Source organism: Muntiacus reevesi, chromosome 1, assembly GCF_963930625.1.
Source record: "Muntiacus reevesi chromosome 1, mMunRee1.1, whole genome shotgun sequence".
In the NCBI taxonomy this organism is placed as follows: Eukaryota; Metazoa; Chordata; class Mammalia; order Artiodactyla; family Cervidae; genus Muntiacus; species Muntiacus reevesi.
In genome coordinates this window covers 159,664,265-159,691,752 of record NC_089249.1, presented here as the reverse complement: position 1 = coordinate 159,691,752, position 27,488 = coordinate 159,664,265, and the positions used below count along the sequence as shown (strand labels likewise).

Genomic DNA, 27,488 nt, shown 5'->3' with positions numbered 1-27,488 from the left:
GTTCTGTTCATAGTTGCCCAAAACAACTCAAACTGGAAAACTATTTAAATGTCCTTTTAAAAAAAAATAAATAAATAAAATAAATGTCCTTTATACCAGGTGAATGGATAAACAATTTCTGACACATCCATACAAATGATATTATTCAGCAATAAGAAGGAAGAAACAAAAGATACATGCAATAATTTAGAGGAATATCACAGATATTATGCTGAGTAAAAGAAGCCAGCCTCGAAAAGTTACATACTGTATAGTTCCATTCATATGACATTCTCTAAAAGACGAAATTATAATGATGGAGAACAGCAATGGTTTCCAGGCAATAAAGGTTTGACTATAAAGAGATGACATGAGGCATATTTTCAGGGTGATAGAATTGTTCTGTACCCTGATTATGGTACTGATTACACAAATCTATACATGTGTATACATCTATATGCTTGTTCCTTGGAAGAAAAGCTGTGACAAACCTAGACAGTGTATTAAAAAGCAGAAACATTATTTTGCCAACAAAGGTCCATCTAGTCAAAGCTATGGTTTTTCCAGTAGTCATGTATGGATGTGAGAGTTGGACTACAGAGAAAACTGAGTGCTGAAGAATTGATGCTTTGAAGTGTGGTGTTGGAGAAGACTCTTGAGAGTCCTTTGGACTGCAAGGAGATCAAACCAGTCAATCCTTAAAAAATCAGCCCTGAATATTTATTGGAAGGACTGATGCTGAGGCTAAAACTCCAATACATTGGCCACCTGATGTGAAGAACTGACTCTTCACATCAGAAAAGACCCTGCTGCTGGAAAAGACTGAAGGCAGGAGAAGGGGACAACAGAAGATGAGGTGGCTGGATGGCATTGCCAACTCAATGGACATGAGATTGAGCAAGTTCCAGGATTTGGTGATGGACAGGGAAGCCTGGCGTGTTGCAGTACATGGGGTTGCAAAGAGTCGGACACAACTGAGTGACTAAACTGAACTGATACATGTGTTAAAATTCATAGAACTGTACACACCAAAAGATAAGAATAGTTTGTTTTTTACAGTGAGATTTTTTAAAAAACAGTTTTTAAAGTTGAGGGACAAAAGATAAGAAGAACAAGCAAAAGAGACAGAGAAGGAAATACCAACGAGGTAGAAGAAAGGGGATGACAAAGGATGAGATGGTTGGATGGCATCACCGATTCAGTGGACGTGAGTTTGAGCAAACTTCGGGAGATAGTGAAGCACAGGGAAGCCTGGAGTGCTGCATTCCGTGGGGTGGCAAAGAGTTGGACATGACCTAGCAACTGAACAACAAAGGAGAAATTTCAACTAAGAGAGCAGAATATCGGAAACTTTGTGAAGAATATCAGTCAAGGATGATATTTGATATCATAATATTTGATATCAGTCAAACATTACTGATAATCAAGTTAGACAAGGACTGAGAAATGACAACTAGTAACGTAGAGGTCATCAGTGACTCTGATGAGAATACAATTGGAATAGGATGGTTGACACTGGCTGAAATAGGTTTAAGAGAAAATGGGAGGAGGGAAATTAGAGTTAACAAGTACAGAGCATAGGAAAGAAATAGAACAATAGCTGACAGACATTAGTAGAGTTATGAGAAGATAACTTTTTTAAGAATCAAGAAATAAAAGTATGTTTATATGCTGATGTGTGTGTGCTCAGTTGCTTCAGCTATGTCTGACTCTGTGTGACCCCATGGACTGCAGCCCACCAAGCTCCTCTGTCCATGCGATTTTCCCAGCAAGAATACTGGAGTGGGTTGCCATACCCTCCTCCAGGGGATCTTCCTGACCCAGGGATAGAACTCCCTTCTTCTGTGTCTCCTGCATCGCAGGCAGGTTCTTAATCACTGAGCCACCGGGGAAATCCTTATAGGCTAATGTGAATATCCAGTAGAGAATGAAAAGTGGACGTAGCCCAAATTATTTTGCATACAGTTCTTTTTCAGCACTTACACTGTAACTAATTGTTTACATACATACACACATTCCATATGGTAAAGATAAAGTCTGAAAACATAGGAAAATATACCTTTTATCAAGGACTTCTTGGATCTTTTTTAATTGGAGTATAATTCCTTTGTATTTAGATCTTAAAAACATATGTAAGTATAAAATAAAAGTATCTATGTTTCTAGACCTTACAGACAAAATACAAACACAGTTGCAAATATACACAGTCATGGTGATTATAAGTTCCTTGAGGACAACTATTATATCTTACTCATTGTTTTAGTCCTAGTTCCTATGAACAGAGTCAGTATTAAATTAAAAAAATTTGCTGAATGGATTTATAGTACATAATAAGTCAGTCAGACTTTTTTTTTTTTTTTAAAAGATTCAACTCTATGGGCTGCTCTATAATAATCAACTTATTTTCCTATGAATATCCAACACAGCACAAAACAACTCTCTGATTTTCCTGATCAATCCTGACCCACATGACCCTTGGTCCTATGTCTACAACCCACATTTTTTGTATTAACTCTGAACTTAGCCAAATTCTTCTAAGTTATCACTGCTATAAAATATACTCCTTTTATTATAAATGTTCCACGGTTTCCCTAATGTCCCAATGGGCACAAATGACAAGTTCTAAATAACAAATGATATCACTTTTAATAAAAAAGGAAAAACATTATCACCTTCAAAAAGGGCTAAATATTATACCTCAAAACTTAAATTTTGAAAGTGTGGAATCCTAATTCAAAACATAACTAGAGTTCTATGTCAATACCAGTTTAAATGAAATGTCATATTAATTTAAGAAACAATTTTCCCATATAAAACCCCCTCCAGTTACCACAAAGGAGAAAAATGTATATGTATACATACTGCAACTTGCCATGTTCACTAGAAAATGTACAGTTATCACCGTAAGAGAGGTTTCTGCTTTGCAGAACTCTACTGTGCATTCGAAAATAGTTCTAAGAAAAGTCTCTAATCTCTCCCATTGTTAGTCAAGTGGTTTATACATGCAGAAAAAAAAATGAAAATCAGCTAGATGCATATACTATGGGAAGGGAAAAATGAAGAAAGAAATCACCTCAACAACTCTTACTTTTCTCCTTTCCAAAAATCCCTTATTATTACTCCCTTTCCTCATTCTTCCCTCTGAAAAGGAAAAAAAAGCCAGGATCCTTGCCAAACCCCACAAAAACCCTTAGGCCTCTCTCAAGCATGCAAATGCAATTTTCTACCCAGACAACACACTCTCTTTTTAATGAACTCCAAAAACAATCTGTGAATGCCCACAGAAGAGAAAAGAGGAAAATTGCAATGAAAGAAAATACAAACAGAGAGATGTGGGGGAGGGTCAAGATGGATATGGCAAGTCCAGAGTTTAAATAGACATAAAAGATAATGAAGGTGAAAGGACTGTAATCAAATAAAATGGTCTGCAGGCTGTCATTTCATACAAATTAGAGTCAGAGAAATATATGAATATTCACTTGAATAAAAATCATTCATTACAGGAGTGGCCCTTCAAGTAAAAGGATCCCTGTCAAGGCCCAATGTGGCTGTCATTCTTTGTTCCATTTTGTAACTAAAAAACAAAAACAAAAATAACTGTGTAGAGATGAAAGAGAAAAAAATAATAATTTTTCATATGCACCCACCTCTGAAACAGTCAAGAGCAGGAGCAAATTTCTTCATGACACAGCCAAATAATATGTCAAAATTAGATATTCAAAAAATGTTAATAAATGACAAGAGACACTTCAGTCAGTCACATGATTCCGATCCCTGCAGATGCACATTATGATTCAGATTTGAACAGCAAACAGAGTAGGCCACAGGGCAGGGTGGGAGGACTTGAAGAAAAACACAATGCAAAAGGTCATCAAAATGAAAACTGTCTTCTTGCCTCAAAATTTGAAGAGAAGTTTTACGGGGAAAAAAAAAAAGCTTTAAACCAATTGAGGCTGAAATAATTACAACATTTTATGATCTAACCTCTTAATGATGAATAGAACTCTTCTCCCTGCTTCAGGATCAAATTGGTTGGGCTCTACACTTGTCTGGCACCATGCTGTGGGCTATTTCCTTTAATATATAACCAATCAAAGATGTATTCAGGCTTTTGTGAGACCCAAAGCTTTGCTAACTACATATCCTAGAGCATCATGAGGTTTTTCTAAAAGGAAGCAGACAAAGCAATATACAGTGATAGCCTCCCTTGGATAGATGATATTCAGCAGACCCTTTCTCAAAGGTAGATATTGAAACCTTTTATAATACACCAAATAGACAATTTTCCTTATATTATCTGTAGTACTTGTCTTATAATATTTATACTAACTCTTCAAAATATGTAACTGTTAAAATACACAACAAAATACATAACTCATTGGAAAAGACCCTGATACTGGGAAAGATTGAAGGCAGGAGGAGAAGGGGATGACACAGCATAAGATGGTTGGATAGCATCACTGACTGATAGACATGAGTTTGAGCAAGCCCCGGGAGTTGGTGACAGACAGAGAGGCCTTGCATGCTGCAGGCCATGGGGTTGCAAAGAACTGGATGCAACTGAGCAACTGAACTGAACCGAATATTATATTGTATCGATATACCACAATTCATTAATCAGTTGGTGGACACTGAGTTGTTTCCACCTTTCAGCCATTATGAATAATACTGATATATAAACATTTTTGTACAAGTTTCTGGGTAGACATGTATTTTCATTTCTCCTGGGTGTATGCAGAGGAGTGGAATTGCTGATTCATACAGTAATTCTGTTTTCAACTTTTAAGGAACTGACAAATTGTTTTCTATAGCTGCTCTAACATTTTATATTCCCAACAATGTACAGGAGTTCCTATTTTTCCAGGTCCTCTGAGCACGTGTTATCATCCATTGTTTTGATTATAATCATCATAGTGGTATGAAGTGGTATCTCACTGTGGTTTGATTTACATTTTGTTAATGGTTGTCTTTTTATGAGCTTATTGGTCATTTACATATCTTCTTTATGGGAGCCTAAAAGTTATTAGATCAATTTGTGCTTTAACATGATGTATGTGGGAAAGTGAACAAAATACTGTTTTGTAAAGAATGTTATAAACTTGAAACAGATTTATTACAAAGATATGTGTCATTTTTCAATATAAACAAATATTTAAGTCTATTTTCTGTACTCTCATGTGAGTGTCCTGGATGATGCACCTGTTATAAATAAATGAAAGTAAGATTTAATTTGTATAATACTGTTTTTTATGTTCTTTCATTCTTAAAGTCTTGATTTAATTTGGTTACCTTAATATACTTTGTTAGGAAGGTTTTAAAAGGCTATATGATCAATCTCGGAGAAGGCAATGGCAACCCACTCCAGTACTCTTGCCTGGAAAATCCCATGGACAGAGGAGCCTGGTAGGCTGCAGTCCGTGGGGTCGCGAAGAGTTGGACACGACTGAGCGACTTCACTTTCACTTTTCACTTTTCTGCATTGGAGAAGGAAATGGCAACCCACTCCAGTGTTCTTGCCTGGAGAATCCCAGGAATGGGGTCACACAGAGTCGGACACGCCTGAAGTGACTTAGCAGCAGTAGCTGTGTGATCAATCTCATATAGATATTGCTGTGTAATATGTGCCAATATGTACAATTACTTTCACCAATAAATCATAAATTTAACAACAGTAGAGTGTTTATGTATACCTTGTTCCATAAAGATTTAAACTAAACTGTATATTCAGTAGATGGCTTTTATCATTAAACCTAATGAAGTAGTATTAGCTTTCAGTAAGTTCTTATAGATTATTGTGTTTTTAACAGTTGTTGTTGTTCAGTAGCTGAGTTGTGTCAGTTCTTTGCATCAGTTGGCCAAAGTGTTGGAGCTTCAGATTCAGCATCAGTCCTTCTAATGAATATTCAGGACTGATTTCCTTTAGGATGGACTGGTTGGATCTCCTTGAAGTCCAAGGGACTCTCAAGGGTCTTCTCCAACACCACAGTTCAAAAGCATCAATTCTTCAGCACTCAGCTTTCCTTATGGTCCAATTCTCATATCCATACATGACCACTGGAAAAACCATAGCTTTGACTAGACGGACCTGGATCAGCAAAGTAATGTCTCTGCTTTTTAGTATGCTGTCTAGGTTGGTCATAGCTTTTCTTCCAAGGAGTAACTGTCTTTTAATTTCATGGCTGCAGTGATTTTGGAGTCCAAGAAAATAAAGCTTGTCACTGTTTCCAATGTCACCCCATCTATTTGCCATGAAGTAATGGGACCAGATGCCATGATATTAGTTTTTTGAATGCTGAGTTTTAAGCCAGCTTTTTTTCTTTCCCCCCTCTGAGGCATTTTATTTGTATGTATTACATCCCCAGAAAAAGAACCCAAGGATTTTCCCTCCTGTATGTTTTCGTCTTGCTTCTTCATTGTCCATGATGCCAGCCGAGGTTGTCAGTACAATGAAACCAAACTGACGGGATGGGAGCAGGTTATTCTGCCATTTTTCTAGATCTTTGAATTGCACATCAAATTTGGGGCTGATCACTCCACACTTATTTAGCCTGCCTGTGAGGTTCACAACAATATTCCCAGCTCTGTGATCATCAAGGATTTCAAATTCGCTAATATAACCATACTTCATCATCACAGTTAGAAACCTGATGATGACTTTGGAGCATGGCCTAATAAGGACCTGGCGTTTGCCTCTCTTTTTGGCATTCCTGATACTCTTGAGAGCATCAGCCAGGACATTCATGTGCACCATTCAGTACGGAAAGATGGCAGAAAGAGCTAAGCCAGCTTTTTCACTCTCCTTTTTCACTTTCATCAAGAGACTCTTCACTTCCTCTTTGCTTTCTGCCATAAGGGTGGTGTTATCTGCATATCTGAGGTTACTGATATTTCTCCCAGCGATCTTGATTCCAGCTTGAGCTTTATCCAGCCCGGCATTTTGCATGATGTATTCTGCATATAAGTTAAATAATTAGGGTGACAATATACAGCCTTGACATACTCCTTTCCCAATTCTGAACCAGTCTGTTGTTCCATGTCCAGTTCTAACTGTTGCTTCTTGACCTGCATACAGATTTCTCAGGAGGCAGGTAAGGTGATCTGGTATTCCCCCTCTTTAAGAATTTTCCAATATACTACTGGAGAAAAGTGGAGAAATAACTCCAGAAACAATGAAGAGATGGAGCCAAAGTGAAAACAACACCGACTCTTTGTGACCCCATGGACTGTACAGTTCGTGGAATTCTCCAGGCCAGAATACTGGAGTGGGCAGCTGTTCCCTTCTCCAGGGGATCTTCCCAACCCAAGGATTGAACCCAGGTCTCCTGCATTGCAGGCGGATTCTTTATCAGTTGAGACCTCAGGGAAGCCCAAGAATACTGGAGTGGGTAGCCTGTTCCTTCTCCAACAGATCTTTCTGACCCAGGAATTAAACCGGCATCTCCTGCATTGCAGACAGATTCTTTACCAACTGAGCTACCAGGGATGCCCAATGTAATATTATGCAGCCATAAAAAGACAGAATGCTACAACTTCGATGAACCTTGAAAACATTACGAGAAAGAAACCAGATACAAAAGGTCACATATTGTATTATTCCATTTATATGAAATATCCAGAACAAGCAAATCCACAGAGACATAGAGCAGATTAGAGGGGATGGAGAAAACACGTTAATGGGTACCAGGTAGTCTTCTAGGGTGATGAAAAAATAAAGTGGTATAATTCTCCAAGCCAGGCTTCAGCAATACATGAACCAAGAACTTCCAGATGCTCAAGCTGGTTTTAGAAAAAGCAGAGGAACCAGAGGTCAAATTGCCAACATCTGCTGAATCATTGAAAAAGTAAGAGAGTTCCAGAAAAACATCTTTTTCTGCTTTATTGATTATGCCAAAGCCTTTGCCTATGTGGATCACAATAAACTGTGGAAAATTCTGAAAGAGATGGGAATACCAGATCACCTGACCTGCCTCTTGAGAAACCTGTATGTAGGTCAGGAAGCAACACTTAGAACTGGACATGGAACAACAGACTGGTTCCAAATAGGAAAAGGAGTACGTCAAGGCTATATATTGTCACCCTGCTTATTTAACTTATATGCAGAGTACATCATGAAAAACGCTGGGCTGGAGGAAGCACAAGCTGGAATCAAGATTGCCAGGAGAAATATCAATAACCTCAGATATGCAGATGACACCACCCTTATGGCAGAAAGTGAAGAAGAACTAAAGAGCCTCTTGATGAAAGTGAAAGAGGAGAGTGAAAAAGTTGGCTTAAATCTCAACATTCAGAAAACTAAGATCATGGCATCTAGTCCCATCACTTCATGGCAAATAGATGGGGAAATGGTGGAAACAGTGAGAGACTTTATTTTTGGGGGCTCCAGAATCACTGCAGATGGTGATTGCAGCCATGAAATTAAAAGACACGTCCTCCTTGGAAGGAAAGTTATGACCAACCTAGACAGCACATTAAAAAGCAGAGATATTACTTTGTCAAGAAAGGTCTGTCTAGTCAAGGCTATGGTTTTCCCAGTGGTCATGTATGGATGTGAGAGTTGGACTATAAGAAAGCTGAGCACCAAAGAATTGATGCTTTTGAAGTGTGGTGTTGGAGAAGACCATTGAGAGCCCCTTGGACTGCAAGGAGATCCAACCAGTCCATCCTAAAGGAGATCAGTCCTGGGTATTCATTGGTAGGACTGATTTGAAGCTGAAACTCCAATATTTTGACCACTTGATGCAAAGCTGACTCAATGGAAAAGACCCTGATGCTGGGAACGATTGAGGGCAGAAGAAGGGGATGATAGAGGATGAGATGGTTGGTTGGCATCGCCAACTCAATGGACATGGGTTTGGGTGGACTCCAGGAGTTGGTGATGGACAGAGGCCTGGCGTGCTGTGGTTCATGGGGTTGCAAAGAGTCAGACAAGACTGAGTGACTGAACTGAACAGTATCTATACACTGTGGATGCATCAAATGCCACTAAACTGCACACTTGAAAATGGTTACTTATATTGTGTGAATTTCATGCCAATTTTTTTAAAGGGAAAGCATCTATGTTTTTAAAAATTAAGACTTAAAATAGTATATAAACATATGCTATACATTATGTGAGGAAAAAGAAGAGAGAAAGTGGAAAGTAAAATAAGATCATTAACTACTGTAATAACTGTGAGATTCAAAGGATACCATTTAAACTGAAAAGCCACAAAGTAAAAGGTTAAGTTAAAAAAAGATGACTGCGGTCATGGTGAAAGGTATAAACATAAAAATAACCACAAGAACAAAAAAAACCAAAACAGTCCTTTCCACATACCAGAAGAAATCTTGAAAGAATAACAAATACATGGGAACAAGCTCTCAGGAAATATAATACAGCAGTAACTAAAACAGAATATAATCATACAACAGTATGGAGATGAAACATTTTAGTTACATCAGTAAATGGAAATGGGCTTAATTCATTTATTGAAAAAAAAAGATTTTCAATTGGCTTTTAATAAAATCTAAATCTATGCTATGTATGAGAGACATCTAAAACACAGAGAATTAGAAATACTGAAAATAAAAGAATAAGCAAAGACAAAATAGGCAAATAGAAACAATTTTTTAAAAAAGCAATCCTGATATCAGACAAAGTAGAATTAGGTGAAAATGATTAAATGAAAGAATGAAGGATATTTTATGGTGCTAAAAGTCAAAATTAAAAAGAAGACATAACAGGTCTCTATATCTACCCAGAAAAAAAGACAAAAACCACCTATATAAAGCAGAAATACAAGGAGATAAAAATAAGAAATTGATAGAAACCACTACAAGTAGAAAGCTTTAATAGCACTCTTAGTAAAAGACAGGTGAATTGAACAAAAAACAAGAATGGATATAGAAAAATCTAATAATATCGTCCATAATATCTTATGGAGGTATCAATATAAATAAAACACCACACTCTAATAATAAAGAATATATCTTCTTTTCAGGTGCTCATGACATGTTCAAAAAACATGATCAGAAAACAGCAGCAAATCCCATAAAGTACAGAGCAATATTAAAACAACACGCTCTGATAAACCAAGAAACAAAAAGTCCCTCTGACCTAAAAATGAAGAAGTCTTCTGTTATAAAACTCTTTAGTGAAAGATTAAATAAAAACAGAAATTACAGGATTTCTGAAAAACAGCAAAATACTACGATAGGATCCATTTAAACCACTGTTCAAATTCATTAACATTAAACTCTTATATCAATAAGAATAGTGAAAATTAATTAGATTATCATATCAGAAAGCTAGAAAAAGAACAAATTACAAACAGAAAGAATACACATCTAGTAAATAATAAAAATGAAAGAAAAGCTAGTAAGGTAGAGAACAGAAATTAGTTATTGAAATTAATGAATTAAAATCCCAGCTCCTTGGGGGAAAAAACCAACAAAATGAACAAGGTAAGAGAAAACTCCACTTACAAGAGCAAAAAAAAAAAAAAAAAAAGAGGCAAATATTCAGAATAAACTTCAGACATGTACAAAGAAATCCATAAAACACTATGGAAAGAACAAAAGTGCTTGTTCAAAGATATAGCTCATTCTTAGGCTTTCTCAACATCACCAAGATTTTAGTGCTCCCTAAATAACATAATTTAATGCAACCCAAATAAAAGTACCAAGCTGTTTTTCTCAAGCTAGATAAGTTGATATTAAAGTTCATATGGGAAAATAATAGCTAAGAAAACACTGAAAAAATAAAGCTTGTGAGGAAAAATTACTATCAGATATAAAACTTGAAGTCTTTAAAAGTAAAGCAGTATAGTACCAGCACATGAGTACACAGAAAGACTAATGGAATAAAACAGCAAGTAAAGAAACTGACTCAATTTGGAAGTATATGAGAAAGGTGATACTTCAAATCACAAGGACAAAGATGGACTTTTTAATAAATGGTGTTGGGACGACTGAAAAAAGGATAAAATTAGGTTTCTCTTCATGCCATATACAAAAATAGACTTCAAATTGATCAGGGATCTAAATGTAAAAGAATGAAACTATGTAAGTACTAGAAGAAAACGTAAGTGGGTTTCTCTATAACTTGGCTGTAAGGGAGAAGCCATAACTCAAAACTCAAATTAATAAAAGAAAATATTGTTAGATTTGACTACATAAAAATGAAAAAAATTTTGCTTGGCCTCAAACACCATAAAATCCAAAGACAAATGACACATAAAAATCAATTTAACTTTCTCTATTCTTCATTTTTCTCCCAAGTGCCTAGTACATAGTAAGCACTTAATAATGATAAATGAAATTATCATTATCACCCAGCTTAGATTCCTTAGTCCATTATTTTAATTACTCTTTCGTCAATATCCCAAAACCTGTTATTCAACTATCTTTATTTGATAACTACCCGGCAAAACCTTGATCCTAGAACTATTCGTCATCTCCATACCTGATTGACAGACACTGATGAGACACAATTATGCTGACTGGTATAACTGAAAATTTGGGTTCACCAAATCTATTTGTGCTCAAAACACTGTCAGGCATTCTTTCTTGTTTAAATTTATTTATTTATTTATGCTTGCACTGGGTCTTTGTCGATGCGCACGGCCTTTCTCTAGTTGCAGGGAGTCTAACATGTTAAAGACTGAATTCAACATCTTTCCCACCCTACACTGCCCTCAACCATCCAAATACTTTCCCTCCCTTCTCCAGCCACCTTACAATGGTACCATCATAAGGTCAGAAACCTGGCAGTCACCCTTGTCTCCAATTGTTGTCCTACCAGCAACCCTCCCAACAGCTAATCAATCATCAACTCATGCTCACTACTTGTAGCATGTGTAGAATCCAACCAGTTTTTAAGGGGTTCCTTGAACCTAGGTAAGTATTATTTTCTAGCAACTTATAGTTTTTCAAAACCCACCTTCCTGCCTCTACTCTTACCCTAATTCTTTCTGCAAACTGAAGTTAACTTTCTAACTGGCTTAAGGCTCTTACAAGGCCATCTTTGATCTGACCTTAGCCAAATTCTTCAACTTTACTAAATTTCTTTCTGTCTCAAAAACATCACTGTCTCATCTCTGGGACTTTGCAAACACTATTTTCTCTTTACTGAGACACTTTCCTTAGACCTCTTAATCTGATTAACTCTTATTGAAACTTCAGGTCTCAAACACAACATCACTTACTCTAGGCTCTATCTTATTTCCCAGAAGAGTTAAGAACCTGCTGTCATTTGTTTCCTACCCTATATTGCCCTTGGCCCCAAGGAATTTACAATGTAATATAAACAAACACATAAAAGAAAGGAGTCTTTTTTTTTTCCTACATGAGAGTCAGAGAGAAGGTGACATCTGAATAATTTTAAAGAATGAAGAAAGGTCTAGCTAAATGATAAGGATACTACTCCCCCTCTTCCCTCGAAAATACAAACACAGGGAGGGTGCTGTCCAAACAAATATATGAACGTGTACATGTGCAAGGCATGAGGAAGGTTTGAAGGAGTGAGGTCAGAGACAAGTAATTCTGTATTATAGTGGCATCAAGTACAAGAGTGTAAGAGACAGCATTCAGAATTTCTCAAAGGTGGGCTGCAGACCATCTGCTTCAGAATCACCAGGCATCAGATTTAATCAGTCAGGACCACTGGAATTGGGGGCCCAGTAATACGCAATTGTGGGTAATAACCCAAGAGATCTTATGCACATCAAAATTTAAGAATTATATGTAATAATTTTTTTAATAGCGAGAAACTGACCAACAGCACCAGATAATGGAAGTATTTGTACAACCTAGCAACAAAGAATAACAATAATACTAGACCGAGAATCACCAGGCTGTATACCGTCACCCTGCTTATTTAACTTACATGCAGAGCACGTCATGAGAAATGCTGGGCTAGATGAAGCACAAGCTGGCATCAAGATTGCCGGGAGAAATATCAATAACCTTAGATATGCAGATGACACCTCCCTTACGGCAGAAAGTGAAGAAGAACTAAAGAGACTCTTGATGAAAGTGAAAGAGGAGAGTGAAAAGGTTGGCTTTTTCTGCTCAATACTCAGAAAACTAAGATCATGGCAACTGGTCCCATCACTTCATGGCAAACAGATGGGGAAACAGTGGAAACAGTGGCAGACTTTATTTTTGCGGGGTTCCAAAATCACTACAGATGGTGATTGCAGCCACACTTACTCCTTGGAAGGAAAGTTATGACCAACCTAGACAGCATATTAAAAAGCAGAGACACTACCTTGCCAACAAAGGTCCATCCAGTCAAAGCTATAGTTTTTCCAGAAGTCATGTATGGATGTGAGAGTTGGACTATAAAGAAAGCTGAGTGCCGAAGAATTGATGCTTTTGAACTGTGGTGTTGAAGAAGACTCTTGAGAGTTCCTTGGACTGCAAGGAGATCCAACCAATCCATCCTAAAGGAGATCAGTCCTGAGTGTTCATTGGATGCACTGATGTTGAAGCTGAAACTCCAATACTTTGGCCACCTGATACAAAGAACTGACTCATTTGAAAAGACCCTGATGCTTGGCAAGATTGAAGATGGGAGGAGAAGGGGACGACAGAGGATGAGATGGTTGGATGGTATCACTGACTCAATGAACATGAGTTTGGGTAAACTCCAGGAGGTGGAGGTGGACAGGGAGGCCTGGCTTGCTGCAGTCCCTGGGGTCACAAAGAGTCGGACACTACTGAGTGACTGAACTGAACTGACAGTCACCAAGATTCCTCTGGGATTAGAAGTAGGAATCAAGGTTTGTTCATTCTAAATAGAAGGTGTATCTTTGAAGCTTTCAGACAATACAGTGGGAAGGGAATGCTTGTATTCAGATATTACATGGCAAAGGGTATGTGCATGCATGCATGTGTATATGCTCAATTGTGTCCAACTCTTTGTGGACTGTAGCCTGCCAGGCTCCATTATCTATGGAATTTTTCAGGCAAGAAAACTGGAGTGGGTTCCCATTTCCTCTTCCAGGGGATCTTCTCGATCCAGGGATTGAATTTGTGTCTCTTGGATTGGCAGGCAGATTCTTTACCAACTGTGCCACCTTGGAAGCCTGGGAACAGGTGATATTCTGCTAAATATAGCATTTAGGGACTTGGGTTGCCTTAAATTTAAATTAGAGAATAAGAGATTGCATTTTCACTTTGAGTTCTATGAAGCAGATCACACCACCTGTAATAACATATGTAAAGATTTAGCAGAGTCTGGCTCACTGCAATTTTTTTTTTCATTTCTTATCAGTTCAGTTCAGTCGCTCAGTCGTGTCCGACTCTTTTTTTTTTTTAATTTTATTTTATTAGTTGGAGGCTAATTACTTCACAACATTTCAGTGGGTTTTGTAATACATTGACATGAATCAGCCATAGAGTTACACGTATTCCCCATCCTGATCCCCCCTCCCATCTCCCTCTCCACCCGACTCCTCTGGGTCCTCCCAGTGCACCAGGCCCAAGCACTTGTCTCATGCATCCCACCTGGGCTAGTGATCTGTTTCACCATAGATAATATACATGCTGTTCTTTCGAAACATCCCACCCTCACCTTCTCCCACAGAGTTCAAAGTCTGTTCTGTACTTCTGTGTCTCTTTTTCTGTTTTGCATATAGGGTTATCGTTACCATCTTTCTAAATTCCATATATCTGTGTTAGTATGCTGTAATGTTCTTTATCTTTCTGGCTTACTTCACTCTGTATAATGGGCTCCAGTTTCATCCATCTCATTAGAACTGATTCAAATGAATTCTTTTTAACGGCTGAGTAATATTCCATGGTGTATATGTACCACAGCTTCCTTATCCATTCATCTGCTGATGGGCATCTAGGTTGCTTCCATGTCCTGGCTATTATAAACAGTGCTGCGATGAGCATTGGGGTGCACGTGTCTCTTTCAGATCTGGTTTCCTCGGTGTGTATGCCCAGAAGTGGTATTGCTGGGTCATATGGCAGTTCTAGTTCCAGTTTTTTAAGAAATCTCCACACTGTTCTCCATTTAATCAATTAATCTGTTTTCCAATTAATCAATAAGTATGGTTGTTATTATTTTAGAGAAAGAAAGAAACAAAGGTGGTTATAACATTTACAGTCTGAGTATTGGAGAGAATGATCACAACAGGGAAATTAGGAGAAATATCTGAGTTTGTGGGAAATAACTGGCTACACACACACATTGAGTTTGGGGTGGAAGAGAGGCACCAAACAGAGACGCTCATTTGCTTAAGATGCAACTTCCTATCATTTCTGCTGGTTGAAATCGTGTTGTTCCTCTACCTCATTTTACCTTCTATTTTCCTTTCTGCCCCTACACCCTTTGCAATTATTCTTCCCTTCTTTAGTTCTGTAGTACATTTATATTTCTGCTATTACTCTTACTACATCCATTTTATATCATAATTATTTTCTATATATATGTCTTGTCGACTAGATGGCAAGTTCCTTGAGAATAGGAGGAGATTAAAGTCAGGTAGGTGGTTTTTGTTTTTCGCAAAGGATATTACTGGTGGTTCAGTTCAGTTCAGTTCAGTCGCTCACTCGTGTCCAACTCTTTGCGACCCCATGGACTGCAGCATGCCAGGCCTCCCTGTCCATCACCAACTCCTAGAGTTTACCTAAACTCATGTTCACTGAGTCAGTGATGCCATCCAACCAACTTATCCTCTGTTGTCCCCTTCTCCTCCCACTTTCAATCCTTCCCAGCATCAGGGTCTTTTCAAATGAGTTAGTTCTTCGCATCAGTTGGCCAAAGTACTGGAGTTTCAGCTTTAGCATCAGTCTTTCCAATGAATATTCAGGACCAATTTCCTTTAGGATGGACTGGTTGGATCTCCATGCAGTCCAAGGAACTCTCAAGAGTCTTCTTCAACATCACAGTTCAGAAGAATCAATTATTTGACACTCAGCTTTCTTTATAGTGCAACTCTCACATTCATACATGACTGGAAAAACCACAGCTTTGACTGGATAGACCTTTGTTGGCAAAGTAATGGCTCTGCTTTTTAATATGCTGTCTAGGTTGGTCATAACTTTTCTTCCAAGGAGCAAGCACCTTTTAATTTCATGGCTGCAGGCACCATCTGTAGTGATTTTGAAGCCCCCAAAAATAGTCTGTCACTGTTTCCCACTGTTTCCCCATCTATTTGCCATGAAGTGATAGAACCAGATGCCATGATTTTAGTTTTCTGAATGCTGAGTTTTAAGTCAGCTTTTTCACTCTCCTCTTTCACTTTCATCAAGCGGTTTCCTTAGTTCTTCTTCGCTTTCTGCCATAAGTGTGGTGTCAGCTGTATATCTAAGGTTATTGATATTTCTCCCGGAAATCTTGATTCCAGCTTGTGTACAGCCTTGACGTACTCCTTTTCCAATTTGGAACCAGTCTGTTGTTCCATGTCGAGTTCTAACTGTTGCTTCTTGACCCGTGTACAGATTTTTCAGGAGGCAGGTCAGGTGGTCTGGTATTACCATCTCTTTCAGAATTTTCCATGGTTTGTTGTGATCGACAGAGTCAAAGGTTTTGGCATAGTCAATAAAGCAGAAGTAGATGTTTTTCTGGAACTGTCTTGCTTTTTTGATGTCCAGCGGATGTTGACACTTTGTTCTCTGGTTCCTCTGCCTTTCCTAAATCCAGCTGGAATATCTGGAAGTTCATGGTTCACGTACTATTGAAGCCTGGTTTGGAGAATTTTGAGCATTACTTTGCTAGTGTGTGAGATGAGTGCAATTGTGCAGGAGTTGAAGCATTCTTTGGCATTGCCTTTCTTTGGGACTGGAATGAAAACTGACCTTTTCCAGTCCTCTGGCCACTGCTGAGTTTTCCAAATCTGCTGGCATATTGAGTGCAGCACTTTCACAACATCATCTTTCAGGATTTGAAATAGCTCAACTGGAATTCCATCACCTCCACTAGCTTTGTTTGTAGTGATGCTTCCTAAGGCCCACTTGACTTCGCATTCCAGAATGTCTGGCTCTAGGTGAGTGATCATGCCATCATGGTTATCTGGGTCATGAAGATCTTTCTTGTATAGTGTGTATTCTTGCCACCTCTTCTTAATAGCTTCTGCTTCTGTTAGGTCTATGCCATTTCTGTCCTTTATTGTGCCCAACTTTGCATGTAAATTTCTCTTGGTATCTCTAATTTTCTTGAAGAGATCACTAGTCTTTCCCATTTTATTGTTTCCTCTATTTCTTTGCACTGATCACTGAGGAAGGCTTTCTCATCTCTCCTCACTATTCTTTGGAACTCTGCATTCAAATGGGTCTATCTTTCCTTTTCTCCTTTGTCTTTAGCTTCTCTTCTTTTTCCAGCTATTTGTAAGGCCTCCTCAGACAACCATTTTGCCTTTTGCATTTTTACTGGTGGTTAGTATTTTACAAATCTGTCAGTAGCAGAACTTCCCTGGTGATCCAGGGGCTAAGATTCCAAGCTCCCAATGTAGGGGGCCAAGGTTTGATCCCTGGTCAGGAACTAGATCCCACATGCTGCAACTAATGGTTCAAATGTTGCAACTAAAGATCCTTCATGCCACAACTAAGACCCAGTACCACCAAAGAAATAAATATTTTAAAAAATCTATTAGGAGCAATCAAGGAAAACATCCAGCACTCTATGTACTTTAGATAAAACACCTAAACTTCTACATCACTATTCGCAGGATAAACAGAAAGAACCAAGGATTTTGCATGATCCTAGCAAGACTCCTGATCCTCCTATTGCTCAACACTCACAGCTTCAACTAACTGCCTTGAGACCTTCAGGACTAATTGCACAATGCCCTTTATGCCACACCACTTCAAGAAGTCCAGAGCTCCTAGGTCATTCCTCAATGCCCAGATACTAATCCCTGTCTCTATGGGCAATGAGACAATTCTCCATATGCCTCAGCACCACTTACTCCCCTTCCCTGCTTTATTTTTCTGCATAGCACTTGCCACCACCTGGTATTTAACTGTCTGTATTCTGACTCTTAAATATAAGTTCCGTCTGTACAGAGATTTTTTTTTTTTTTGTCTGTTTTGTTCATTGCTGTAACTCCAGAACCTAGAGTAGTCCCTGGTTACTGGTACAGCTCAATGAATATGTGCAGAATAAATGGATACATATGTGTTAATTCAGTCAACAAATATTTGAGCACCTATAATATATCCCTAGGATACATGAGTAAACAAAAAAGGCGTGGCCCCAATCCTGAGGCAGCTTACAGTTTGGGGGAAAGATGACATCAAACAAATACCACATAATTATTCATAATTACGAGAAATGCTGTGAAGCACAGGATATGTAAAAGGGAAAACTAATCTAGTGGGATATGAATGAGGATTCCAAGCTAGAACCTGAAGAAATATATTTAAGCAAAGACTAAAGAAAAGGGAGGAATCAGGTGAGCAAGTCTGGAAGAGGAAATGGCAACCCACTCCAGTATTCTTGCCTGGAGAACCCCATGGACAGAGGAGCCTGGTGGGCTATGGTCCATAGGGTCACAAAGAGTTGGACACGACTGAGCACACCACTACCACCACGTGAGCAAATTAGAGCAAATGAAGATTCCAGATAAAAAGACTGTGCCAAGAGCCTAAAAAGGAAATAGCTGCTTCTTTAGCAGCTTTGTTAAGAAAAAATTATATGCAACAAATTACACCTATTTAAAGTACACAATAGGTTATGTTTTGATTTATTAAGTTTGACATAAGTTTTGACAAACATACATGAAACCATCATCACAATTAAGATAATGAACATATTCATCTCCACCTTGGCACATAATAATCTGTATTTACTTAACTAATATTTATTGGTACATAACCATGCGTCAGGCCCTGAACAAACATTGGTATATGATCCCAGCCCTTTGGTATTTAAAGATCAATATGTATCTAGCTCAAGAAGCAAAAGTAAGCCAGTGTAACAATGTCTGGAAAAGTAGGCAGGGCCATACTTTAAAGAATATGTACCTTTGTGGTGGAGATCAGTCCTGGGTGTTCATTGGAAGGACTGATGTTGAAGCTGAAACTCCAGTACTTGGGCCACCTGATGCAAAGAGCTGACTCATTTGAAAAGACCCTGATGCTGGGAAAGATTGAGGGCAGGAGGAGAAGGGGACGACAGAGGATGAGATGGTTGGATGGCATCACTGACTCGATGGACATGGGTCTGGGTGGACTCCAGGAGTTGGTGATGGACAGGGAGGCCTGGCATGCTGTGGTTCATGGGGTTGCAAAGAATCAGACACGACTGAGCGACTGAACTGAACTGATGTGGCTAACCATCACAATACATAGTTATTCAAGCTTCTTGACACTCTGCATTTAAGGTGATATTTATAAACCAAAAATTTCAATGATGTTAGTTTTTTAAGTATCTTTTAGACATTACAGTTTGTATCTATTTAGTATGTCTAACTTTTAAAAAATGTGTGCATCTGTCATTTTAAAATTTCAGGCTGATAGAATAAAACTTAGTATTATACCTTTCCACTTATATATATATTTTATTAAAAGACATTATAGATAGGCGGTATGACCTTGGTTTCCCAGGTGACACAGAGGTCAAGAATTCGACTGCCAATGCAGAAGATACAGGTTCGATCCCTGGGTCAGGAAAATCCCCTGGAGTAGGAAATGGCAACCCACCTCAGTATTCTTAGCTGGAAAATTCCATGGATAGAGGAGCCTGGTGGGTTATAATTCATGGGGTCACAAAGAGTTGGACCTGACTGATCATGCACACACATACTTAAAAGGCCTCACAGACCATGTTTTGTTTTTTATAAAAAGAGTAATGGGAGCAAGCAAGGCAGGGACTCAAACCATGCTATACTTGAACGGGAAGCCATAAGAAGGTAGTAAGCAGGGCAGTGACCCAGTCACAACTGTCTTTTCAGAAAGATCATGCTGGGCTTCCCTGGAGGCTCAGTGGTAAAGAATCTTCCTGCCAGTGCAGAGGACATGGGTTCCATCCCTGGTCTGTGAAGAGCCCATATGCCATGGGGCAACTGACCTGTGCTCTAGAGATCAGGAGCCAGAACTACTGAAGCTCGTGTGCCCTAGAGCCCATGCTCTGCAACAAGAGAAGCCACTGCAATGAAAAACCAGCACACCACAACTAGAGAGTAGCCCTTGCTCACAGCAATTAGAGAAAAAAGCCCATGGAGCAACAAAGACCCAGCACAGCCCAAAATAAATAAATAATTTAGAAAAAGAAAGAAAGAAAGATCATGCTGAGAGATATGTGAAGAACAGGGAAATGAAAGTAACAAGTAGCTTCTGGAGGAACTAGTTAAGCAAGTGCAATAAAAGTTCTGGCAAGAGATGATAATAGTTTGACCAAGGGTAATGGCAGCACAAAGGATAAGTTTTAGACTGAGTCAAGAGATTTAGGAAGCAGGACCATCAGGACACAGTGGTGGATTAGATATGATGGGTAAGGAAAATGGAGGAGTCAAAGGTGAGTCTCAGTTTTCTGACTAAACAATTAGTTGGATGTGATGTCATTAGCAAGATAGCAGATTCCAGAGAAGAAGATTTTGATAGAAACAGTGAGTTCAGTCTTGGACATAGTGAGTCTGATTATCCAAAGAGATATGTAAGCCCAGAAGGCAGTTAATTATACCAAGATTGGATAGAACAGAAACAGATTGCAAAGGTGATGAAAAACCTTATTAGACAAAGAAAAGAAATAAAAGGCATTCAAACTGGGATGGAAGAAGCAAAACTACTAACTCTATTCACAGATGGAATGGCCTTATATACAAGAAATCCGGAGGGATCTACACAAAAACTATTAGAGATAAATAAACAATTTCAGCAAGGTTATAAGATTAGTATACAAAAATCAATTGTACTGATATGCAGTTGCTATGAACAAGGAAATTTTAGAAAAGCAATCAAAGATATAAAACCTTACCCTCACCCCAGAAAGTTTTCTCATGGCCCTCACCAGTCAATCCCCTCCAGAGGCAATCACTGTTCTTTTTTTTTAATTATTGATTTCATGTCTTCAATTGTTTTCAAAGGAAATTTGGGTCTTCTTTCAGATGCTGAATCCACTCAACATCAACTCAGTTGTGTCTGACTCTTTGTGGCCTATGAACTGTAGCCTGCCAGACTCCTCTGTCCACGGAATTTTCCAGGCAAGAATTTTGGAATGGGTTGCTATTTCCCACTCCAGGGGATCTTCCTGACCTAAGGATAGAACCCGTGGCTAATGATTGATTAGTTTTGCCTATTTTATTATTATTCGGTTATTATTTTTACTTCCCTGGTGGCTCAGACGGTAAAGCGTCTGCCTACAATGCGGGAGACCCGGGTTCAATCCCTGGGTCAGGAAGATCTCCTGGAGAAGGAAATGGTAACCCACTCCAGTGTTCTTGCCTGGAAAATCCCATGGACGGAGAAGCCTGGTAGGCTACAGTCCATGGGGTCGCAAAGAGTTGGACACGACTGAGTGACTTCACTTTCACTTATGCACTCTGGCCATAATGGTATCAAACAACATGCACTCTTTTTCACTTAACATAATATTTTTGAGACATACTCATGTTGTTGAACTTATCAGTACTTTGCGCCTCTTTCTGCTGTGTAGTAGTCCACTGTATGACTAAAACAGTTTAGCCATCCTTCTGTTCATGCATAACAGGGCTATTACAACTAAAGCTGCTATGGACATTCATGGACATGGTTTTTTGTTGACAATTTTTGAAATGTGCCTTCATTTATTTTGAGTAAATACCTGAGTGGAATTTCTGATCATAGGGTAGATGTATCTGCAGACCATTTCCCAAAGTGGTTAATACCATTTTGACAGGGTTAGTCGCTCAGTCATGCCTGACTCTTTGCAGTCCCATGGACTGTAGCCTGCCGGGCTCCTCTGTCCATGGGATTCTCCAGGCAAGAATATTGGAGTGGTAGCCATTCCCTTCTCCAGGAGACCTTCCCAACCCAGGGATCAAACCTGGATCTCCTGCACTGCAGGCAGATTCTTTACCATTTGAGCCCCAGGGAAGCGCCTTATACCATTTTTATATTTCAAAAAAACAATGGATAAGACTTCTGATTGCTTCACATCCTTACCAATATTTGGCTTTTTAATTTTAGCCATTCTGATAGAAATACAGTAATACTATCTCACTGTGGCTTTAATTTACATTTCCCTGATGACTAATAATGTTGATTGCCTTTTATTGTGCTTATAAACCATTTGTATAGAATAGTCTTTTGTGATGTGTTTATTTACATCTCTTGCCCATATTATATTGGTTTGTTTGCCTTGTTATTATTGAATAGCAAGAGTTCTTCATACATCTAGATATCAATCTTTCAAATATATGTTTGGCAAATAGTATCCCAAGTGATAAGTATTTATTGACTGAATTGCTTACAGTTTTTAAGTAAGGTTACAGAACTTCTCTCTTTGAAATCATATAGATTTGGATTTAAATCTTGGCTCTACCTATAACTAGCTGTGGGAATTTGAGCACAGTATTTAACTTTGGGGGTATTTTTTCCCATTTGTAAAACAGAGATAACACTTACCTTTATAGAGTTGTCATGACGATTTAGACAACAGATTTTGACATCTGGCATATAAAAGGTTTTCGATAAATGTTAGTTCTGTTCTTTTCTGATTTCAGGTCTACGATAATGTGGCATTTGTTGCCTTAAATAGCTGAACTGCAATTCTTATGCTTTAAAACTCTATAAAAATTTGAATTTTCACAAAGGTAAAAAGAACTGCAATAGTGGAAACCATAAACAATTAGGGCTCCTGGGAGGACAGTAATGTACCTTTCTTTTATTCTAATTCAGTAACAAAGTAAGGCTGAACCTAAAGGCACTTAAATCAAATGAAATTCATCTGGAGGTAAAATTGAAAAGAAAAAGGTGAAAAATTCAAATTGTGCTGTGCTAACAGTCATCTGTTACAGCACACGGAAAATTTAAATGACATGCTATTGCAAATACAATTGTACTAAATGCTGTCTGTACCACTCAGCTGTATTTCATCTCGAGCAGAAATTCACATGAAAACAGGTTTAGCTCAAAAGCCGTTTTATGGAATAATTTCAACATAATCAGACTTTAAACACAAGTTGTGCTGATAACTTACTATAAATAAGTTAATTCAGCTCTAACAATTACCATAATTGTTATTATACAGTATAGAACTTACTTTACTGTTTTGTGTTCTATTTGTTGCTATAAAAAATTTCAGGTTCTGGATCTAAATTCTGTCCCCTTGGTTTGCTAGTCAACTTAGTTAACTTTTCTAAATCTTGTTTCTTTCATTTAAAAAATGGAATTGGTAATATTATCTATCTTACGTCACTGCTATGAGGATTAAACAAGTTTATAAAGCCCTAGCATGGAATACTTTTAGCATATAGTAAGCAATCAGTAAATACTAGTTATTTGTTATTGTTGTTGTCAAAGTATGCTAGTCTTTTTTTTTTTTTTAAGTTTCCATGGCTAGCCTGGGCTTCTCATTTTCCAATTTGGAGAGGTAACAGATATGATTATGATTCATCTGTCAAACTGACTAGAAAACAAAGGACAGATTATGTATTTTGCTTTCTTCAGATCACTTTCTTGGAGAGACCTATTCTCCGAAACAGGTCCTTCATTTAAATTTTAACTTCTAATACTGTAAATATTGATAGATATGACCCACATAAGTAAATGCTATTTGGGAGACCTCAGTAATTTTTAACAATGTAAAGAGTTCTTAAGACCATAGCTGTATATTGTCACCTTGCTTATTTAATTTATATGCAGAGTACATCATGAGAAACGCTGGGCTGGAAGAAGCACAAGTTGGAATCAAGATTGCCGGAGAAATATCAGTAACCTCAGATATGCAGATGACACCACCATTATGGCAGAAAGTGAAGAAATAAAGAGCCTCCTGATGAAAGTGAAAGAGGAGTGCAAAAGTTGGCTTAAAGCTCAACATTCAGAAAACTAAGATCATGGCATCTGGTCCCATCACTTCATGGCAAATAGATGGGGAAACAGTGGGAACAGTGGCTGACTTTATTTTTCTGGGCTCCAAAATCACTGCAGATGGTGATTGCAGTCATGAAATTAAAAGACACTTACTCCTTGGAAGGAAAGTTAGGACCAACCTAGACAACATATTAAAAAGCAGAGACATTACTTTGTCAACAAAGCCCCGTCTAGTCAAGGCTATGGTTTTTCCAGTGGTCACGTATTGATGTGAGAGTTAGACTATAAAGAAAGCTGAGCACCGAAGTATTGATGCTTTTAAAGTGTGGTGTTGGAGAAGACTCTTGAGAGTCCCTTGGACTGCAAGGAGATCCAACCAGTTCATCCTAAAGGAGATCAGTCCTAGGTGTTCATTGGAAGGACTGATGCTGAAGCTGAAACTCCAATACTTTGGCCACCTGATGCGAAGAGCTGACCCATTTGAAAAGACCTTGATGCTGGGAAAGACTGAGGGTAGCAGGAGAAGGGGACAACAGAGGATGAGATGGTTGGATGGCATCACCGACTCGATGGACATGGGTTTGGGTGGACTCCAGGAGTTGGTGATGGACGGGGAGGCCTGGCGTGCTGCCATTCATGGGGTCGCAAAGAGTCGGACACAACTGAGCGACTGAACTGAACTGAATATAATGAACTGATTAGAAAATGTTAGTTGGAATTCTCCTGATTCAAAGTATATTATAGTCAAATTTCTGAGTAATTTATATTCCCTTTCTTTGGCTGGATTTAATTTGAGCAGTAATTAAGAACTGTACATATTCACTTTTCCCTATTGTAGTTATATTTACAGTAAGGTTATAAAAGCTAATTACAGCTTCAGGCCTAAGTTATGTTTTGATTGCTTTTTTTTTACTATGAACTAGAACTGCATTAACTTAATGCAGTATGCATAGTTACTTTATGCCTATAAGACCTTATAACTAGTGATTAAAATTTTATGGTGATATGATTACTAAGAGAAAAAAAGTGCAAGTGTCAGTTGCTCAATTGTATCCGACTCTTTGCAACCTCATGGACTGTAGCCCATCAGGCTCCTCTGTCCATGGAATGCTTCAGGCAAAAATACTGGAGTATGATTATTAATAAACACAGCTTATTTGCAAGACACAAATCTTTCCAAACAGTAAACCCACAGTGGGGCATGAAAATGAAAATATTGGGAAGCATGGCACTGAAATCAGCTCTTCACCTCCCACTCCCACTTTCACACCCCATGCCACTGCCTTAAGCTAGTCACTTCTCTCACTTTTTTCTATTACAACAGTCTTCTATGTTCACTCTTTATTCTCACCAACCCATTCTCCACACTGAGATGAGAATGATCTATCTCAAAATCGAATCTGGCCATGTCACTACCCTTGCTATTAAAAAGTGTGTATGGCTTCCCAACTATCTACAGCAGAGGACATAAACAACCCACAGGTTAAGTAAAAAATAAAAGTAAAAGATTCCACCTCCCCACCCCCCCCACACACACATGGGTCCTTGGGAAACATGATTTCACATTAAAAATATCGATATATAACTTCACTTGTAAAAATCAGAAAATTTGGCAACACTGGGTGCAAATTTCCACATAGAAAACTGTGCTGGAGCAGAAGAAAGGACATGTAGGTAAGACAAGGCACATGTGATTTGTGACTTCCAGTTTGTTGTTGTTTAGTCGCTAAGTAGTGTCTGACTCTTTTTGCAACCCAGTTGGACTAGACAGGGCTTTGTTGACAAAATAATGTCTCTGCTTTTTAATATGCTGTCTAGGTTGGTCATAACTTTCCTTCCAAGGAGTAAGCATCTTAATTTCATGGCTGCAATCACCATCTGCAGTGATTTTGGAGCCCAGAAAAATAGTCAGCCACTTTTCCATTGTTTCCCCATCTATTCGCCATGAAGTGATGGGACTGGATGCCATGATCTTAGTTTTCTGAATGTTGACATTTATGCCAACTTTTTCACTCTCTTCTTTCACTTTCATCAAGAGGCTCTTTAGTTCTTCTTCATTTTCTGCCATTATGGTGGTGTCATCTTCATATCTGAGGTTATTGATATTTCTCCCAGCAATCCTGATTCCAGCTTGTGCTTCTTCCAGACCAGCGTTTCTCATGATGTACTCTGCAAAGAAGTTAAATAAGCAGGGTGACAATATACAGCCTTGACGTACTCCTTTTCCTATTTGGAACCAGTCTGTTGTTCCATGTTCAGTTCTAACTGGTGCTTCCTGACCTGCATACAGGTTTCTCAAGAGGCAGGTCAGGTGGTCTGGTATTCCCATCTCTTTCAGAATTTTCCACAGTTTATTGTGATCCACACAGTCAAAGGCTTCGATGTAGTCAATAAAGCAGAAATAGATGTTTTTCTGGAACTCTCTTGCTTTTTCGATGATCCAGCAGATCTCTGGTTCCTCTGCCTTTTCTAAAACCAGCTTGAACATCTGGAAATTCACGGTTCACGTATTGCTGAAGCCTGACTTGGAGAATTTTGAGCATTACTTTACTAGAGTGTGAGATGAGTGCAACTGTGCAGGAGTTTGAGCATTCTTTGGCATTGCCTTTCTTAGGGACTGGAATGAAAACTGACCTTTTCCAGTCCTGTGGCCACTGTTGAGTTTTCCAAACTTGCTGGCATATTGAGTGTGACACTTTCACAGCATCATCTTTTAGGATTTGAAATAGCTCAGCTGGAATTCTATCACCTCCAGTAACTTTTTTTGTAGTGATGCTTCCTAAGGCCCACTTGACTTCGCACTGCAAGGTGCTGGGCTTTAGATCAGTGATTACACCATCGTGGTTATCTGGGTAATGAAGATCTTTTTGACCTTCAGGAGGTCTCCTGAAGATCTCCTGAAGATCATTTTTGTATAGTTCTTCTGTGTATTCTTGCCACCTCATCTTAATCTCTTCTGCTTGTTAGGTCCAAACTATTTCTGTCCTCTAATATGCTCATCTTTGCATGAAATGTTCCCTGGTATCTCTAATTTTCTTGAAGAGATCTCTAGGTTTTCCCATTCTACTGTTTTTCTCTATTTCTGTGCGTTTTTCACTTAGGAAGGCTTTCTTATCTCTCCTTGCTCTTCTTTGGAACTCTGCATTCAGATGAGTATATCTTTCCTTTTCTCCTTTGTTGCTGCATAAATGACTTAAGCAAGACCAAGGAGTTAGTGACAGATTTGGAATTTCTCTTTTTTCACTGTTGGTAGTATTTTATTATCCTATTTTTTTTAATTGAAGTACAGTTGATTTACAATGCTGTGTTGGTTTCTAGTCTATAGCAGAGTAATTCAGTTATATATATATACATGTATTCTTCCTCATATTCTTTTCCATTATGGATTATCATAGGTTAGTGAATATAATTCCTAGTGCTATACAGTAGGACCTTGTTGTTCATCTATTTTACATATAGTAGCTTGTGTCTTTAATCCCATATCCTAATCTATGCCTCCTTCCACCTTCCCCCTGGCAACCACAGTTTTGTTCTCTATGTCTGTGAGTCTGTTTCTGTTTCGT

The 27,488-nt window shown here is 38.4% G+C and overlaps 2 protein-coding genes across 2 annotated transcripts in view; both read right to left on the bottom strand.

Moving 5' to 3' along the window:
• The window catches only part of ZSWIM5 (zinc finger SWIM-type containing 5), a 159,783-nt gene that overhangs the window by 96,196 nt on the left and 36,099 nt on the right, over positions 1-27,488 (bottom strand). The gene's annotated exons all lie outside the window — the stretch shown is intronic.
• On the bottom strand, positions 6,317-6,730 carry LOC136152905 (small ribosomal subunit protein uS8-like). Its single transcript, XM_065914441.1, has one exon. It carries the CDS (start codon positions 6,728-6,730, stop codon positions 6,317-6,319), a length of 414 nt encoding a protein of 137 aa, XP_065770513.1.